Here is a 19,301-nt window from a genome sequence, read left to right as displayed (position 1 = left end):
ACCCCTGTATTTAATTATCTCTCCTTTATTCTTGCTATAAATAGAATAAAAATGTTTACCGCCGTAAGTTCGCTTCGCCTAAAGTCCCAAGACCTAATTTTGTAAAATTCTAACGGTAGTCCGCTCACACACGCTTATCGTTCAAATGCGAATGCTTTGCGTAGGCACACTGCTGAGTGGGAGCTTGTAAAATATGCCTATTATACGTTTTAAATTGTTTTTAATTCTATAATTCTGAAAGATATTTTAATTCTCCATCTTTTGATATATTTACCAGTGTTGCCATTTTAGTCGTTCTCCGGCTAGATTTAGCCGGCTAGATTTAGCCGGTTGCTATAGCAAATAGACGGAGAAATTTCGGAAGCCGATTTGTTAGCCGTTTTCTAGCCGATTTTGCAATTTACCTTGTTTTCACAAAATTCAAATATATATGTTTCCATTTTTGCCTAAGCGATCCAAAATCTGTTAGAAATGGCTACTAGCCTTATCGGGAATAAAAGTTTCATGTCAGGTAGGGTTATATAAAATTGGGCCGATTCCGCTTGTTTTTTATTTTAAGCGAATATATTTTTTCTAAAGAAGGCCGTAGCGGAGATTTTTTTCATAAAATGTTTGTTATGAATGACTTAAATTTAAGTGTGAAATTTTATTCGCAAACTTAGAAAATAACAAATAGTTTCACTGTTTGCTTAACACGCGTTAAGATGCTCCCAAAATCCCTCTCAAGTAGAGAAACTTGCACATTTCTGCGCGAACGCTAGTGTCCACTGTTGCATTTCAAACATAAGAAATTTGTATAGAATTTTTATCGTCGACAACAAATTCAACCATGAGCCACAATCACATGTTTTTCCCAATTGCAAATTCTTGCTGGCAAAATTTTTTCCAGCTTGAATTTGCAACTTATCTCCAAGAACTAGTCTTTCTACCTATCATTTATTAAAAATAACAGTTTAGCCGTTTTTTTTTTGCCAATTTAGCCGGTTGGCCCAAAAAGTTTTGGCAACACTGATATTTACGATTGCAAAACGTGAAGTAAATAAAAGTAAGAAATATTATTGCCTTTTTTTTATAGATTTTTTAAAGGTCATTTATAGGTCGCGACCTGTCGATTTAGGTCAGAAAATACGATTTTGTAGATTTATGAGTTTTTGAATGACTATTTTTAATTCGATTTCAAAGATCAAATATGATCTGAGAAGAGGATATATAGGCCTTTAAAATGTTATATAAAATATATTTTTTTTAAATTTTTGTTTTGGTTTTAATTTTGACATCACTTATTACCACAATTTCAAAATACGTAGTACTATCTAAAACTAAATCTATTTTTTTTTCAAATAAACTGATATCTCATTTATTGCAATCGCGTAAAAGTTGTCGAAGTTGTGCAACTTTTCTTAAATACGGGACTTTCAGATTTGTTGGGATAATTCCTCATTTAAATTTCTTCCATTCCTTTTAATAACCCCTGCCGCTGTTTCAAGAGCGCTGTGTGAAGTTTATACTACCTCCAATGAAAATTATAAGCTTAAAAAAAGCCTCGACTTATTTTGTTTTTGTATTTTAGTGAACATAGTTTGTTTAAAAATATTTTAAACCGACTCCAAAAAAGGAGGATGGTTATGAATTCATCGGAATATTTTTTATGTATGTTAAAGGAAAACTTTGAACCACGTGAACCGTTTTCGAAATACCTCAAGAGTAATCCCATTTTGTTTTTTAGTTCCGATTATTGAAACTTCAAGAAATTAACGGTACTCTTGAATTTTTAAATGCCCATTGAAGTCGGTTGTCTCTTATGCTTAGAAATTACTTGTTTTAACATTTAGGTTGTTCACACTTGCTTGGTTATCAGGTTATCTGGTTAAAAGTTATTATTCTGTAGAGTATTTTATTGTTGTAAACTGAATAAAAATAATAACTACATAACCAGATAACCAGGCAAGTGTGAACAACCTCATTATTTTTCGATCGGAAAACTTTGTTTCTCTTTTGGAGATTTTCTATAATATTATCCAATTGTTTATTTTACCATTTTATATTATTAACTATTTCTTATAGGACCCCCAAAACCCTAAATTTTTTGCAATGGGGACCCATAAAAAATAGCTATTATTAGAAATTATAGTTTTTCCATGTGCTTAATGAAACGAAATCTATAAGTTTATCGTAATATACATACAGTATATTTTGCTTAGCTGCCCATCCTTCTTTGCACGAAAAACTTGTGCACTTAACGGAACGGAGCACTTAAGCGAATTTTCTTCAATACTTCAGTGAGGAAGGTATCCGAATCCCTATGAAACCAAATAATGGAGGAGCACTTAGGGGCTGTCCATATATTACGTAAGACCTTTGTGGGGGAGGGCGGGTCTAGAATTTTCTTACTTTTTCTTATATGGGACGAGGGGGCGTCCCGTAGATTCTTACGTAATATTATTTTTCTTGTATTCTTATTCAAAATTGTTCTTTATAAAATACGAAAATTCACCCAATTAAAGTACTAAATTGTATTGAAATGAAAAATATACATTAAATACGGAGGATATTACAATTTTTTACAACTTTTGCTTTAATTTTTCTATTTTTCTAAAAACAGCGTTGCTCTTCGGTGTCTATTATAACCAAAAAATGCAGCTCGAACACAAACAGGCGAAAACTCCCTTACGTAATATATGGAAAGCAGCTAAACATTCACAAAAAGCTGCACTTGATCTTTTCTGAGCCTCAGCGTCGAAGAGCAAAGAGGATAATTTCACGACGCGGGCGAGAGCTCATGTTGTTATATTGATATTGTTGAGTGGGTGAATCAAGAAAAAATTTCAGTGGACTGTGAAAATGATATATCTTTGAGTGAAAAAGAAGTACGAGATATCCCTGTGGCTACTCCTCTTTCAGATTGGCTGGCATGACCGTGGACCAAAGAAACCGACAACAAAGAATGACTAGTATAACTATGTAATGAAGTTTTTAAGACTGACTAGGCATGCATCCTATATTTGTTTGATTACGTAAGATCTGCGGCGGGGGGAGGGGGATCAATTAAATCTTACTATTTATTACGTGAGGGGAAGTGGGGTTCAAAACAGGCGAAAACTCCCTTACGTAATATATGGACAGCCCCTTACCACGTAGAGATTACTGCAAGCGAAAATTTTTTCTGAATGGTATCTAGTTATCTATATAACTACAACGAAAACGTTCCGCGAGATGAGCAAAATAAATAAAAGCTTGCAAAATTTGGGTAAGTCTAAAGCCAGTGCAGGTAAACGTAATACTTTATTTGATAATTGATAATAGTTGCACAATTTTTAAGGCAGGTATCGCTAATGCGCAGGTACATTGCATGCAATTATCGGAGCAGTTTCTTTATAAATATTAAAAATAATGCCGCCGATGCGCATTTTGGGGTAGTTATCTTAAATGTGCACTTAGCCATAAAGGCAGCCTAATGTACTGTATTTGCGTATACGTGGTTATGTTTAATAGGACACTAAGGGCCGGTTGCTCAAAGCCTGGTTGACACTAATCCCCGGTTACACATCCTTATCGACGTGACCGAAACCGCGTTATATGCATGAAGTCGAAAACGTCGATAACGATGTTAACCGATGATTAGTGTTAACCAGGCTTTGAGCAACCGGCTGTTTAACTTTTACATTTCAAAGCTCCCTCAACCACCAGAGGGAGTCTCGATTGTCTCCTATGCCGACGATTGCTCGATCATGGCGACTGGGAATGGAATTGATGACCTGTGTTCGAAAGTAAACGGCTATCTCTCCGAACTTTCTCGCTTCTTCACTGCAAAGTGTCTAGCCCTCTCCCCTACGAAATCCTCCGCGACCCTGTTCACAACCTGGACGAAGGAGGTCAGGCTACCGCTGGGGATTCACGTCGATGACACACCAATTCCGACGGTGAATAACCCCAAAATACTCGGAGTAACATTCGACAGCCTGCTCTCCTTCTCTGCGCTAGCCGGCAGTACTTGGGGCAAAGACAAAGAAACGTTGCTGGCAACATACAAGGCAATAGGCCGGCCGGTTTTGAACTACGCAGCGCCAGTGTGGTCGCCAGGGACTAGTAGGACGCAGTGGACGAAGCTACAGACTGTACAAAACACCGCACTCAGGACAGCGACGGGATGCCTCTTGATGTCGCCTGAACACCACCTGCACTGCGAGGCGCAAATGCTACCTGTAAAGGAGCATAATATAATGCTCTGCAAGCAGTTCCTGATCGGGAGCCACAGAAGTGGCCACCCAAGCAGACAGCTGCTTGCAGAGGAGCCCTCGCCTAGGCACGTCAGGAGGCATCTATATGAACTAACGGACGAAGTCCAGAGGTTCATTAAGCAACCTCTGGACCCGACAGCTTAAAGACAGGCCCTGAACGGCATTCACAGGGACTCAGTCTCGAGTTATGTAGACTCTAGACCTGTGAATGCCGTTCTAGGCACACTACCCCGGACATTGACGAGACGGAGCTTCATCTGCCTCGGGAGACACGCACAACACTCGCACAACTTCGCTCCGGCTACTGCAGCAGGTTGAACTCCTACTTGAGTAGGTTGAATGAGGATGTGCCGAATGAGTGTCCGGCAGAGAGACCCCACATGACTCGAAACATCTCTTCGCATGCCCGGAAAACCCGACAACCCTAACGGCCTTGTCCCTGTGGACAAACCCCACAGAAGCTGCACGCTTCCTAGGGTTGCCGTTAGTGGAACTTGACGACAACGACTGAGATACCAACCGATCTGGGCGGGGTTGTTGTAGCCGCTACAACAACAACAACAACAACAACCGGCCCTAAGCCATTAATATCACCGCTGACGAAGGGTGCATTCCAAAACGTCAAAATACAAAGCATCAGTATCTTTTATCTCTAAGCCTCAGTAGATTGTAATGCCAAATGTGCGCAATCACGGTTAGATGCTAGTTCTCAACTAGGTTGCGCAAGCTAGAATTTTTATTCTAGTGCAGTTTAGAAATAAAAGAGACTGACGCTTTGTTTTGGAATGCACCCACACTGTTTTGTGTGTTTGAAGAACACGCCTTAGCATAGGGGCAGAAAACAGTAAAACCAAATAACAAATATTAAAACTCAAAATTTAAATTTTCGTCAAATCGCACGATTAATCTTTAATACAAACATTTAAATTAAATATAAATGTGACATGAATATTAAATATTATAAAATATGCAGTAATTCAAACTTTATGTAAAATATTTATTAAAGTATACAAACTAAATTAGGAAATGTTTTTAGGAAAAAATAACTTTAAGGTATGGTACATTTGCATACGGTTTAAGTATATTAAAGGTAAACATTAGGTAAATGGCTACAACTACGAGTACTTAAGATCGCAGTTTTGAATTTTTCTTCAGCTCAGTTATGCAAAACAAAAGATATATCAATTATTATACATGTATTGAACTTAACTTAGGATGCTGGTTTCTAATAACAATTTACAAAGAATGATATAAGTTTACAATTTGAGTTTTGATTACATTATTCTACATGCAGGTTACACTTTAACCCAAGTAATATTTATAATACATACATACTTACATGCGTGTAGCATGGGCTGTGTGTATTAAATGTTAATTTTCATGTAAGTAGGCAATTTCATTCTTAAGGAGATTGTAAATGTTTCGACTAAGCGAAACCTTAATTTCAAAATGATCTTAAACGAACAAACAAAAACTTATTTAATATTTTAAAATTATACAATTACAATATTTTACATTGATTTGCAGCTAAAAGTGTTTGTAGGCAGTAAGCTGCGCAGAAACCGACTTATTCGCAAAAAAAAACGGTCTTTCACTTATAACGGGTGATTTTTTTGAGGTTAGGATTTTCATGCATTAGTATTTGACAGATCACGTGGGATTTCAGACATGGTGTCAAAGAGAAAGATGCTCAGTATGCTTTGAAATTTCATCATGAATAGACTTACTAACGAGCAACGCTTGCAAATCATTGAATTTTATTACCAAAATCAGTGTTCGGTTCGAAATGTGTTTCGCGCGTCCGATTTATGGTCTACATAATCGACCAAGTGAGCAAACAATTAATGCGATTGTGACCAAGTTTCGCACTCAGTTTACTTTATTGGACATTAAACCAACCACCAAGACCATTAAACCAAGAGAATATTGCGTCTGTTTCTGAGAGTGTTGCTGAAGACCGTGAAATGTCGATTCGTCGCCGTTCGCAGCAATTGGGTTTGCGAAACACATTTCGAACCGAACACTGATTTTGGTAATAAAATTCAATGATTTGCAAGCGTTGCTCGTTAGTAAGTCTATTCATGATGAAATTTCAAAGCATACTGAGCATCTTTCTCTTTGACACCATGTCTGAAATCCCACGTGATCTGTCAAATACTAATGCATGAAAATCCTAACCTCAAAAAAATCACCCGTTACTTGATATGTGTATGAAAATTAACTGAAATTATTTAAAATTAGATTGCTTTATATGGAATCTTGTATTATTGAATAATAAGGATTAAAATTTAAAACAAAAGAGGTTTACTTAGCGGCATTACCATAGCTTACACATGAATCACAAAAGAAATTAAAGTATATAGCAAAGTGTGTGATATGAACTTTAACAGGCCTTGCGTTGTGGAATTTACAAAAAATATGTAGTCGACACTTAATTTAGTACATTAATTCAATAATTTCTTGGGCAGTTGAAAGTGCTAATTTTAATTTCAATAATTTTACTCTACGCCACCATGCACGTGACTCGCTTAATACAGCAGTTGGAGCATTTTGGGTTCGACTTTCAGAATTGCTATCGACTTCCTGAAATGGTACGTTTTTAATTACACTCTAAATTTTTACTTTAAACTAAACCTCATATTTTTTCTAGGTTATGTTATATTTAATATGCGAGTAAAAAGTGTACTTGTATGTATGTAGCTCATATTTTCGTGATAAAGTTTTTTTCTGAGCTGCCAACGTTCACCAATACATACTGTACAAAAAAAAAACGTTTTAAATGAGTTTATGTTCAAATGTTTGTATCATGGAGTCACCCGTTTGTTTAATTTACATAATTTAAAATACAACTTTGTTTTAGAAAAGATTAGCGAAGTTGCCACTTGCGCCGTCCACTGTTTTTGGTCATTTAAAATTCTTAGAATTGCTATGCATTTACTTTTAATTTTCCTAAATTTAAATATATATACTGATATTTTTGAGAAGGTATCAATATCCGGGCGTACACATGTTTTACAACTTAGTTTCGTTTTTTATTATTTATTGTATCATTGCCAAGCGCTTTGTTTTCTATCAATAAAAGATTTTTCAATTGACATTACGACTGATAAGCAGAAATATAGGAGTTCCTTAAACTTTTATGGGCTGCTAAGAGTCTTTATCTTATTTTTTTAACACCTACATACATGCTTCCAATTTCCAAAAAAAAAAAAAAAAGCATTTGAAGTACGTCAGGCTAAAAAGAAATGAAATAAAACTAGAAAGCGCCTGACGGAATTCGAACCCGGCACCTTCTGGAAGCTAACAAATAGCGGCACACTCTGCACGCTCAGCCACTACCGAATACGCATGCATGCTTTCAAATGTTTAGCTTGAGCAAATAAAATACAATTGTTGCTCTCAAATGACATCATCTTTTTCGAACGTTTCGAATGTTTCCCGGATACGAAAATTTATGATTACTGATGCTGGCTGGGTAGCGTTACAAATTACAAATACATATGCACAAATCATAAATATTCTTTGAAAGTATATTAGCTCAAACTTTCTCATTTGCCATAAAACACCATAAAACCTTTCTAAGCACATATTAAGCGTATGGAGAGGAAAACTTTACTAAGACTTTTTATAGCAAATCACTGCAAAATATTGTTTCAACTTTTGCCAAACTGTGAAAATATCAATAATTTCATATTTAGAATTAGTACGCGTTTAAAAAAGGTGGATTTTCCACCTTGTGCATATGTAAGCAATAACAAGGTTTCGATGGAGTTTTTTTTTTTAAATAAAGCATTTTAAGCTCTTATATCGCCAAAAGTCAAGGTTGGCCACATACGGTGGCGAAATAGGCTGCGTGTTTACGAAGCAAGTTTGAAATTAGTATCATTTCCGTTTAATTTATAGGTATTTTCACTGATTCTTGTTTTTATATGCAGCCAAATAGGGACATTTAAAAATAAAAAAGTGATTTCTAACTTATTTCCATTTGCATTTATGGCTAAGTTTTATTTTTGGTAAACATTTAAAACTATCACCCCTTTTACGAGTGTCGACTAGTAGTAGATAAGCGACTATTAGTCGATTATCGATTATTCATGGAATTTTCAATGTCGTTTCCTCGTTCAATAAGTGACAAACCGTTACAAAAGTATGAGCGACTAAAAACTATTCACAGTCGCTTGTTGAACGTGAAATCGACATTCACAATACCATGGAAAAGAGATAATCGACTAATAGTCGTTTATCTAATACTAGTCGACACTCGCAGTAGGGGTGTATAACTAAACTCATTTTTTACAATTTTGATAATTTACTTAATGCTTTTAATTCAAACCAGCTAATTTTCTTCATACAAACAGCAGCTAAGATCGATTGGTTGATTCGATTAAAACAGAATTATATGAGTTGCTTAATGCTAAGCTTTTAATAAAAAAAATATATATATACCTTTTATATCGGCAATTCATAATCAATAGACCCTACGATGGCTGTGCATTTAAGTGGCGTAAGATTGTTACGAAAACACATACAAATGTATGATCAAGAACAATGTAATATATATGTACAAAAGTAAGTATTCGTTGTATGGATGTGGGCTTGTTGTATCTGCTGTAAATATGCGCTTAGTATTAGGCTGCGATAGGGCTAAGATTAGCTTACGTTAAGTAAAAATAATTGTATTTCAATTATATGACGTTGATGGTGTTCATTAACCCGATTGTAAACTAAAAAATATACAAATATATATAGGCGAGCATGAAAGTTTTGCTAAATTCACTAGCAGTTTTCTATTTAGTGAATGGCTGACTGTTCCTGATATACATACAAAGCAATTTTCTATGTTTTTTAAGTATGGTTTACTTGTGCTTTGTTGGCAAACGCTATTAAAGTTCTCATTCGAAATTATGTATGAGCTAAGTATGTATTTTTCATTAAAGTTGATAATTTTTTCTGATGAGGTTAAATTTTGTTATTAACTCTGCTAACTTATTTTATTTCGTAAAATATTTACATGTTGTTAAACTGTTAATCAATTTATTATTGTTACGTCTCACAGGTGTTGCCTAAATTATTTTATTTCATTTTATTCTTTAACTAGACTCAAGCATAAACTAATTCAATTGACACAAAAAAATATCATTTCACATAATTAAATTAAAATACTCTTCCTCTGCCCTTCTCACTGTTCAACTGTATCCGCTAAGGTTGTCCAAAAAATACTATTTATTCTTAATATTCGTTCATTATATTGTAATTATATGTACGTATGTCTGTGTGTGTATTATATACCTCTGAGAAAAGCTAAACAGCCAATTTAAGTTTAAAGTACTTGTTATGGAAAATCAATACATTCGATTTGATTATCTAATACGATAATGTGCGCCTTTTATCCAGTTAGAGCAGTAAGCACTAAAATCAGCTTTTTCCTACAGCAAAATTCCATGTAACGCATATGTAATATTAATGTACTAAGTATTTATTATTTCCAATTTAATTTAGGTACCGCCATTTCTTATTTATTACATAATTTAATTAATATTCAATGTTTTTCTACATAAATTCTCTTAAATTTTTCATCAGTAATTTACTTAGTTTTGCTCTTTTTTTGGGATTTACTCTAACCCTTTTTTTCATATTTTTGTTTTTGTGATTTTTCTTATTTGTTGTTTTATCATATAAACAGTCTCCTTTGTTATATATATTTTATCCTTATTACCATAATTCTTATTTATGTATTTATATAATAATGCATTCATATTGTTGCAATTTCTATCACGACTTTAAATTGTTTTTGTAAATGTAATATATGTTTGTTTTTGTTGGTTTAAGTATTTAAGTATTCCCTTGTGAAATTGTGTGTATTTGATTTGCTTTGATTTGCATTCATTCAATTGATTATTACAATTTTAAGTAAAAAGTGATTTTTATTTGTATTTGCGTATTTTTTCTGCTTCTAATTTAAACTAGTTAGTTGGGGTTTGAGTGTCTGTCTGTAGTCTCTGTTGTATACTTGGCTGGGTTTTTGTTTGGACTGCACTGCGCGTATAATTCTTATCATACAACAACAGCACTTTTAGCTGCACTTAATATGTATATGTACTATAGACGGCGCGTTTTTGCTGTTGCTGCGTCTGTTTATGACGTCAATGGTGACATACCGATTTGACGTGGATCTGTTGGTGCAACAGCACCCAGCTCCAAGTTTTTAATGAGCAAATGCAGCCAGTGTTTTGTGGATTTGTCATCCTGTAGACATACAGAGAATGTCGCATCACGCAGCTGGTCTGGAAGACATTGTCGCAAAGCCTCACGTGCTCTAAAAATACAGTAAACATATTTGAATATATTTTCTTGTTATTAACTTAAAAATTAACTTCCACAAGTCTCTAACTCACCTGGGATTGTCGGAAAGACGTAAATAACAACGTACGACATGCTTCAGCAGGCGTGCAGAGGGCTCCTTGGCAAGTTGTATTACCATTTTGCCCTGAAATCATAAATGAATATACTAGCATATTATTCTCTCTTACAAGACTATAATATGTGTTTCTTACCAAAATAATAGCAACATGCGAAAACCGTTCATACGTTTGACAAATATACGAGAGACCACTCTCGTCCAACAATATTTTTTGCAGAATAAATGTTGCTACTGTTTTGCTCAATTCTGAGCCAGTTTCCATTATTCGCAGACACAGTGGAATGATTTCAGTTGCTAAAAGGAAAGTTATCACTTCTTGTTCATCAGCCTGCAGAATAGGAAGTGTAAAAACAACATTAAGTAACTCTAGCAATGCATTTGATTTGCTCGCCAGCCACGACTTACCTTAACTAGTGCGCCAATAACACCTAGACTGGTTAGCCTAAGGTATTCGAATGGCCGTGTTTTGGATGTGGTTTGTAAAAATGGATACAGGAACAATGGTATTTGTGCCTGCAGGAACACTGTACGCGTATCCGGATGCGACGCAACACATTGCAGCAGCGATAACGCGCTGCAGACACGATTTGATTGATGCGCAGTGAGTGTGGCAGGATTAATCGATGGATAAATGTTAATTATCTCCTGGAGTAGGGCGGCGGTGGTGCCAAAGCTATGCCATAGCATGGGCGCGAGATCTGTCACTGTTTCACGTTTCTTACTCAATTCAAGCAAAGCGGTTTCGCGGCTCTCCGGATGAGCCAATTCGTTGATCCATTGAAATACCTGTAAATAAAGGGGAATAAAAACAGACAAAATTTAGTTTTAGTACACATATATACTCGTCTATACTGTAGTGATTAGATAAATGTTAAAATTATTATAAATTAGAGAGTTCGCATTAGTTTCGATACAAGTTTCCATCAAGCCATATGATTTGGTGAATATCATACTGAGGTTTTAGAGATTTGGACCCATTCTTCCAAATCACTGCACCATGCCCTGGGGAAAAGATTGTACGGAACATTTTTAGTGTTAAATAACAGCATTACAAAGACAATACACATTCATAATAAGAATTCAATGTCGATTGCATCGTACTTGCATACATTGCTCGCAAAATGTAGCAAAAATAGCTGCTTATTGTCTTCTTATGCGGAAATTAAAAAGGATTTTAGCACGAAATTTGTACATAACACGAAGCATGGTAAAACGAGCAATTCTGCATCATTTGCTCAAAAATTTCGTTTTTGAGTAATGACAGTCTTTTAGTAAATGACCGATGTGTGCATAGTATCTGATTAGAAAATATGCTCGTTAGTCATTATAAAGACTCGTTTTTGAGAATTGACAAACTTCTTATTTTGAATTCAACCAAAATACAGCACGCACAAAATAATTGATTTGAGCGCATACACTCTTAACGAATTGTTGAATTGTTTTTTTAGCACCATAATATTATCCGAAAACAAAATTCAAGCATTCCATACATATGTGCATGAGTGCGTGTTACTTGTTTATGAGTTAAATTGTGTGAATCATGCGACGTCAAGTCCAGAAAAATAAAAATAAACTATAACTATAAACAAGTTAGCTGATTATAGCATGGTGGCAGCAACAGCGGGTATACATACTTCTAACTCAACGATAAGAAGAAGAAAACAAGTTAGTGAAATTACGCACCAAACCGCAGAAATAGAAACATATTTACTACCTTTCAGAAAGTTATAAATAAGGTTTGAATGTAATAAATTTGGAGATGTTTACGGTTTTTTAGATGGGTGCAACGCGAGTCGAATCAGGCAGTTCTGCCGGTAAATTGAGCACAAACCAACGCCGCCTCCAAACGGCAATTGGTTTTTTATGAGAAGCTCTTCATTTCAGACACATATCGTTAGTATATGTAGTATGGAAAGGGCGAATTTCACATCGTCGCTGAAATGAAAACCTAAAATTTTTTATTGCATAAAGTGATGTGGGGTCTTATAATTCGATGAGATGCATCATACTCAATAAAAAGTTAATTTTTGATTTTTAGTTAGTTACGGTTTTTGTATTGCAGCGACGATGTAAGTTACGCCCTTTCCGTACTATACTAACGATATGTATGAATCAAATCAATTAAATGTACATCAGACTGCATCATGGGCTACACTTTTTTCATAAAAATGGCCTAAGGTAGCAAACTTTCAAAAAATCGTCATACAAATTTGCTACTTTTTAATCGGAAAATATGGAAGAAAACTCGCAACACCCTCGAAAAAATCTAAAAAAATAAACTGTAATTTTTAAACAATTGAAAGTTATAAATTTCGTTGGACTACAAAACTGCATTCGGAATTTTTTTTTAAATCGGGATAAAAAGTTTAAAATTTTCTCTCGGGTTGTTACGCTCTCGAATTTGCTCTCTCTTGCAAATATTTTGGATTATTGAATGCATTTCCAGTAAAAACTTGCCAGCACTAGTAACAATTCGTTACAATTTTTTATATTGAATGGACCTAATATAAAGTGTGCCAGCTAGCAATGAGATTCTATTTCGGTACACTTATTTGGTAATTTATTATCATAATTTTTTCTTTCGTTTGACACCCTTTTGAGTGAAAACTTATGAAGTTTTTTGCTTTAAGAAAAAATAAATAAAAAAACAAGTCAAGAAATTCTTGCCGCATGTGCAAAAGCACACATAACGTTGCAGTACTGATGTTTTCTTTCTCTCATAATGAGGACCTAAGCCAAAGGCTAATGTCAGAATTGTAAAAAGCGAAAATGACAAACTCAAATTTTTCGTTAGATATTGGGATTTCATTTAATAAAAAATTAATAAACATTAAATAAACAAAAGAAATGGTCAAAACTCCTATTATTTTGTTTACAACTGTATATGTGCTAGAACATTCCATATTCCGAAATCCCGGATTACAGCTCCGGGATCCCGATATTTTTACCGATTCATTTACGGAATGAAAGAGATGTTGAAAACGAAAAGAAGAATTCATTTGACATGAAACACGAGAAATACAGAACACCAAAATTTTGCTTCAAAGTGAACTTGAGAAATTTGCACATGGAAGTGAATTTCAGGACCTGTCTGAATAATTGTACTTGTTCAAATATTTTGTGCAAGAACCGTGTAATAACGAAAAATCTGGTAGCAATTGAAAACACAACAAGCTTTTACAGTGTGGCAGAGTTGTTCTTCATTTTACTTTGTTGGCCTTTTTTGGAAAAGGATTTCGGCAAATATGAGTACATGGGTTTGACAAATAATATAAATATTTTAGAATACAAATATTTAAACATCAAATTACGTGCTCTTTTACTAAGGGGCATTATGCCATCTGGCATTATGAATCTGTGTGATTTGAAAAATGCGAAAAGTTGTGATGAAGTCGAAATCCCGAAAAATCTCGGGATACCGGGATTCGAATTTTTGAATTCCGAAATCCCGGGATTGTTAAAATGCTTCGGGATTGCATGCCCTATTATGTACTACGTATGTTTTAATGCGATAACACCCAAAGGTTTATGTATTTACGCGAATTTATTTAGAACGCAATTTATTACCTGTATCCATGTGCCTACATGAGTGCACGTACACATATGTATGCACATTTAAACGTTCATTTGTGCATGTTAGGCAAGTTCAAAATAAAATAAAAATACCAAAAATGTTTGCTGCCTGTTTTTGGTAAACAAAATCTGACTGCTAGCCTTTCATTTTTTTTGCAAATCTCACTGTAATTTCAGGCAGAATTTAGGTGTTTCAATTTTGTTTGTCAAAAAGAATGCGCCTCTTTTTTCTTGATGATCTTAAAGCGGGGAATATTGAAATTGTCCGCTGAATAACAGCGAAAGAATATTCTTATTATTATTATAGTCGTTTAAGTCACAATTTATGTTTAAAAAAGCATGAAATAATTTTCAATGTACTACATATGTAGAGTATGAGGAATGTCGGCATGTGGCCATTCAAACATTCTGAAAAGGGTTTTCTTGATAAGGCAATCAAGTTTCTTGTTTCTCGGGTAGCTTTTTGCATTTTTTGTTTCAAATAACCTAATGCCGTCTGATTCCGAAGCACTGAGGTCGATTGTTTCTCAGACCAAAGAATTCAATATCTATTGAAAGCAAACTTGAAATAAAGAGCAAACATCCTTAACTAATAGCACCTTAGCTAAGCATGTGGTACGGCCTGTGCATCATTAGGGGTATTAAATCAGCGGCCGATAAAGTCTGTGGTTTGCGGTGCATTTATAGATGTAACCTTACAGCTATTCCGCGTGTTGCAGTTAATTTTTTAGCATTTTGAAATTTCTCCATCTACTGAAATGCTTGGCTTTGCTTTGTTTAATTTTTTAAACGTCAAAAACTGGATTTTTTTTAATTAGTACCACAAAAAATATGACACATATGATTTCTTCCAGATATGTAGCTAACATGGCGGATAAGACGTGAACTACCTTCTAAAAGTAATTGTATCATGGAATTGAGGTTTTGAAAATGTTACAACGGCATTAATCGTAGCTTTTTTATTGCGGGAAGAAAAGATTTGTAGCTTTCGTTTTTTAGGAATAAATGGTATATTTACACATATTAAGGATGTTAATTTCTTCGAATTTTATTATCCCGGGAGTTAGATATTCATCATTTTTCAACTACTTAACACGAAAAAATTGCTTCAATATTATTTGAGAAGCTCTCTTACGATATAATAAATAATAAATAAATGGGTTTGAAACCCATTTATATTTGATTTATAGTGAAAATTATTTCATAAGTAACAAAACAAAAGATAGTAATTAAATCTACAGTATCGGTCATATCTATAGCACGCCATTTCAAAGTGATATTGTGTGCCACTTATGTTTATTTATTTATTTTTAAGAATTTTCAATTAAAATACAGTTCTTTCTCTAACAAAACCCATATAAACCAATGTTTAAAAATCTGTAGAAAACTACAAAAAAGTGCAACAAATTTTCACCTAAATTTCAAACTTTTTTCTCGGAAGTGTTTGAATTTTTCTGAATACACAGTTTTATGGCTCAATCAATTTTAGTCTGATAATGTGCAAGTTTCAAGTGGATAAAAGATACCGTTGATTTTTTAGAATTTATTTCGCCAAAGGTGTTGCGGTTTTCTTCCATATACAAATAAATTGAGTTTATTCATTATATGGAAGCCAATGCGACAAAAAAAATTCTAAAAAATTAACGGTAATTCGTAGTCTTCAACGGTTCGGCGCTAGTGCTGCATTTTACTAAAGCCAGCCTTTTGAACTAAGCTACTACTTACTATTCCATACGAACGCAGATATATGTATATGCAAAAATAAGAATGGTATGTTTCAACGATTTGTTTAAAATTTTATTAAAGTTGAATCATCGGTGACCATCGTTGTCGATGAGACCATTCCATCGGCTAATTCCGCTTCCATTACTCTTCAATCTCCTTACACGAGTCTCCTTCTGCTACTACGTCTTGTTTTGTGTTACCAGTATCTACTTGTATTGAGGTTGCACATTATGGTTCTGCCACTTCTGCTTCTGTATATTCTGATGATACGGCTCCAGGTACCCCCACTTCTGTAAATCGCTCAGCAACTATATCTTCGCATATCATATCTTCGATATGAACTCTTTTTATTTTTAGCACATTCTTCATTAGAATCTTTATGTTATAAAAACAGTGAAAACTCGTAATTTCGGTATTTTTTTTTTTTAATCTAAAGCTTCAATATGCATATAAAAAAGGCACTAGTTATACACTGGTGGCCCGATAATTGAAAAAGATTTATTTTTACAATTTTTGATCAACCACTTTTTAATTTATTTTTTTTTAGGAAAACATAATGCATGTTACAACAAAAATCAAGTAACTCAACTTTGTAAAGATTTATAATTATTTGTCAAAGCTCAAAAAATGGTCATCAAAATTTTTAACTTTTTAATCCGAATTTCTATAAAAAACTAAGGTGTGCAGTTTTATAGCTCATTCAATTTAAGTAATATTGTGTAAGTTTGAATTAGGTCAAAAATTTCGTTGATTGTTTAGACTTATTTCGCTGACGATGTTGCTCATTTTCGAACATACATATCGTCACCTGAAATGCAAAAAGACCTAACAACATCGTAACTGAAATAGAAAGTCATGTCATGACTAATATTTTTTTTTTTTTCATAAAAGGATGTGGGAGTTGTAATTCGATGAAATCCATCATATCAATCAATAAGTGAATTTTGAATTTTTTATTAGTTACGACTTTTTGTATTTCAGCGACGATGTTTGTTACGTCCTTTTGCAGTTCAGGTGACGATATGTACATACACTCCCGGAACAAAGTATTGGCACAGCAAATTTTTCACAATATATGCATCAATTTTTATTCTAATATTTTTCCGCAAATTTTGTATAAAAATATGGTTCATTCAACAACAAAAAACATAAAAATAAAATTCCTAAACTTTGTGCAAAACTCGCGAAAATTCAGCAATTTTTCATCAAAATTTTCAACTTGTTTAATCGTTTTTTTTTAGAATTTTTTTGAGTATGCAGTTTTGCAGCCCAATAAATTCTAGTAAAAAAATGATAGATCGGAGTTAGTCAAAAATCGTGCTGATTTTTGAGAATTTTTTTTGAAGGTGTTTTGCATGTTTTCCATATAAAGTATTTTCGAAAAAAAAATTTGTATGGAAGAGACTGCGTGAAAAAGATTGCCAAACATCAACGGTAATTCCTAGCTACTTAAAATTGATTGGGCTACAAATCTGCATACTTGAAAGAATTCTAAAAAATCTGATTAAAAAGTTTAAAATTTTCATGAAAATTTGTTGAATTTTCGCGAGTTTTGCACAAAGTTTAGGAATTATATTTTTACGATTTTTTGTTGTAGAATGAACTATATTTTTATACGAAATTAGCGGAAAAATATTAGAATGAAAATTGTTGCATATATTGTGAAAAATTTGCTGTGCCAATACTTTGTTCCGGCAGTGTACTTTATATGGAAGAAAATATATAACATCTTCAGCGAAATAATTCTAAAAAATCGAACGAAATTTTTGAGCTAATTCAAACTTAACAAATGTTGTACAAAACAAAACGAACAGTGATTTTTTCTATAATTTCATTGTTTCTAACTTTCGGCTTTATTAAGTATCACGAACGATAAGCAACACGAACGATTTGCTTGCAGACGACAACGTCTCTGATTGCGATTTTATTACTATCTCCGTCGTCTTCGTCTTCCTTTTGATCGATTAGTTACAATCGTCTCGGTTACGTTTAAACCGACCAGAATGACGCTGCCGGACTAATTTTTGAAGCATTCTTCTGCAGATGAATCGTTTGTGTTGCCTTTCGCGCGTGATATATAATAAGGCTGTTTATAAATTTTTGCCATTTTCTTAATATTTAGAAAATTTTCGAGTCGGCATTTTTATACCTTGTTGAATTTTTGGCTAATAAAGTGCAAGCTCGAAATAGCTAAGTTTTACTATTTATTTTTAACATAAAAACGAGTTCGTGTATGTATTATTATATGGAAGAAAATGCCAAATATAAATGCTTGTATATCGATGGCTGAGTGAGTGGAAGATCGACCTACCTCGGCAGCCTGTTCGAAAACGCTCTATCTCAAAAAAATTTTTCAAGAACGCCCAATTTCAAAACTCGTTTTAAAAACGCCCTATCTCAGCTGTCGATTCAAAAACGCCCTATATCAGCATATTTTCAATACATTTTGAAGTGAGATAGGGCGTTTTTGAATCGAATTTTGAGATAGGGTGTTTTTCAATTAAATTCTGAAGTAGGGCGTTCTTGAAAAGTTTTTTGAGATAGAGGGTTTTCGAACTGGCTGCCGAGATAGGTCGATCTTCCACTCAGCGATCGATATATTCATGTACCCGTGAAATAATATTCTTTTGTTCCTCATTAACCAAGCCTTAAAAACAATGATATCGTATTTCGATAGATTGTCATTATACGTAAGATATTTTTATTCTTGTCTATGTATATACGTATTTGAATGTAAAGTATGTACATGGATTTTTATACATTTAGATAATAAAAATATACGATAATATCCTAAAAATCCAAATAGCATTTTCTACATTTTTTATTTATTTGGTTTTCAATGGTTTTAATGAACATTAAACAAACAAAAGAAAAATAGTCAAAAAATGGTTAAATGTCGTCTGCTGTTATTTTTTTTTACATACATATGGCCTTATTCATAAAAAATAAAGTAGCTTTATAAAAGGTTTATAAATTGAAAAATGTATGAAAACGTCAATTTATAAAGCTCTTTAAACCTACTTTATTTTTTATGAATTAGGCCAATAGTTTCCAGCAAAAAAATAAAATTGTATTTAAAGTAGAACCAAATTTCTAAACCTATCCAATTTATATACAGTGGTCGAATAAATTATAGTCGCATCACATATCGACAAGATTTCACAAAAAAATTTGTTGTTAAATATTTGTATTTTTTTTTTTATAAAATATAGAGTTCCTTCCTTAGCAAACCCATTGTAACCAAGTTTCAAACTTCATACTCACAATCTTTCTAAGAAATCGAATTAACGTAAGTTTGTTCACGTGTGTTTGGAATATTGGACAAAGTTTGAAACTTGGATTTA

At 33.6% G+C, this 19,301-nt stretch overlaps 1 protein-coding gene across 1 annotated transcript; it reads right to left on the bottom strand.

Moving 5' to 3' along the window:
• Positions 1-8,009: 8,009 nt before the first annotated feature.
• Positions 8,010-11,466, bottom strand: LOC118750722 (CCR4-NOT transcription complex subunit 9-like; the record flags this gene model as incomplete). The annotated part of the gene is made up of 4 exons (XM_036485452.1): positions 8,010-10,554; positions 10,634-10,725; positions 10,793-10,987; positions 11,065-11,466. Coding segments are annotated over 4 exons (870 nt in total), but the record flags the coding sequence as incomplete, so codon positions are not given.
• Positions 11,467-19,301: the final 7,835 nt, after the last annotated feature.

The sequence above is a fragment of the Rhagoletis pomonella genome, unplaced genomic scaffold, assembly GCF_013731165.1.
Source record: "Rhagoletis pomonella isolate Grant_MI unplaced genomic scaffold, Rhpom_1.0 Rhpom_scaffold_00373, whole genome shotgun sequence".
In the NCBI taxonomy this organism is placed as follows: Eukaryota; Metazoa; Arthropoda; class Insecta; order Diptera; family Tephritidae; genus Rhagoletis; species Rhagoletis pomonella.
The sequence above is the reverse complement of the archived record's forward strand: the minus strand, read 5'-3'. Positions and strand labels throughout refer to the sequence as shown.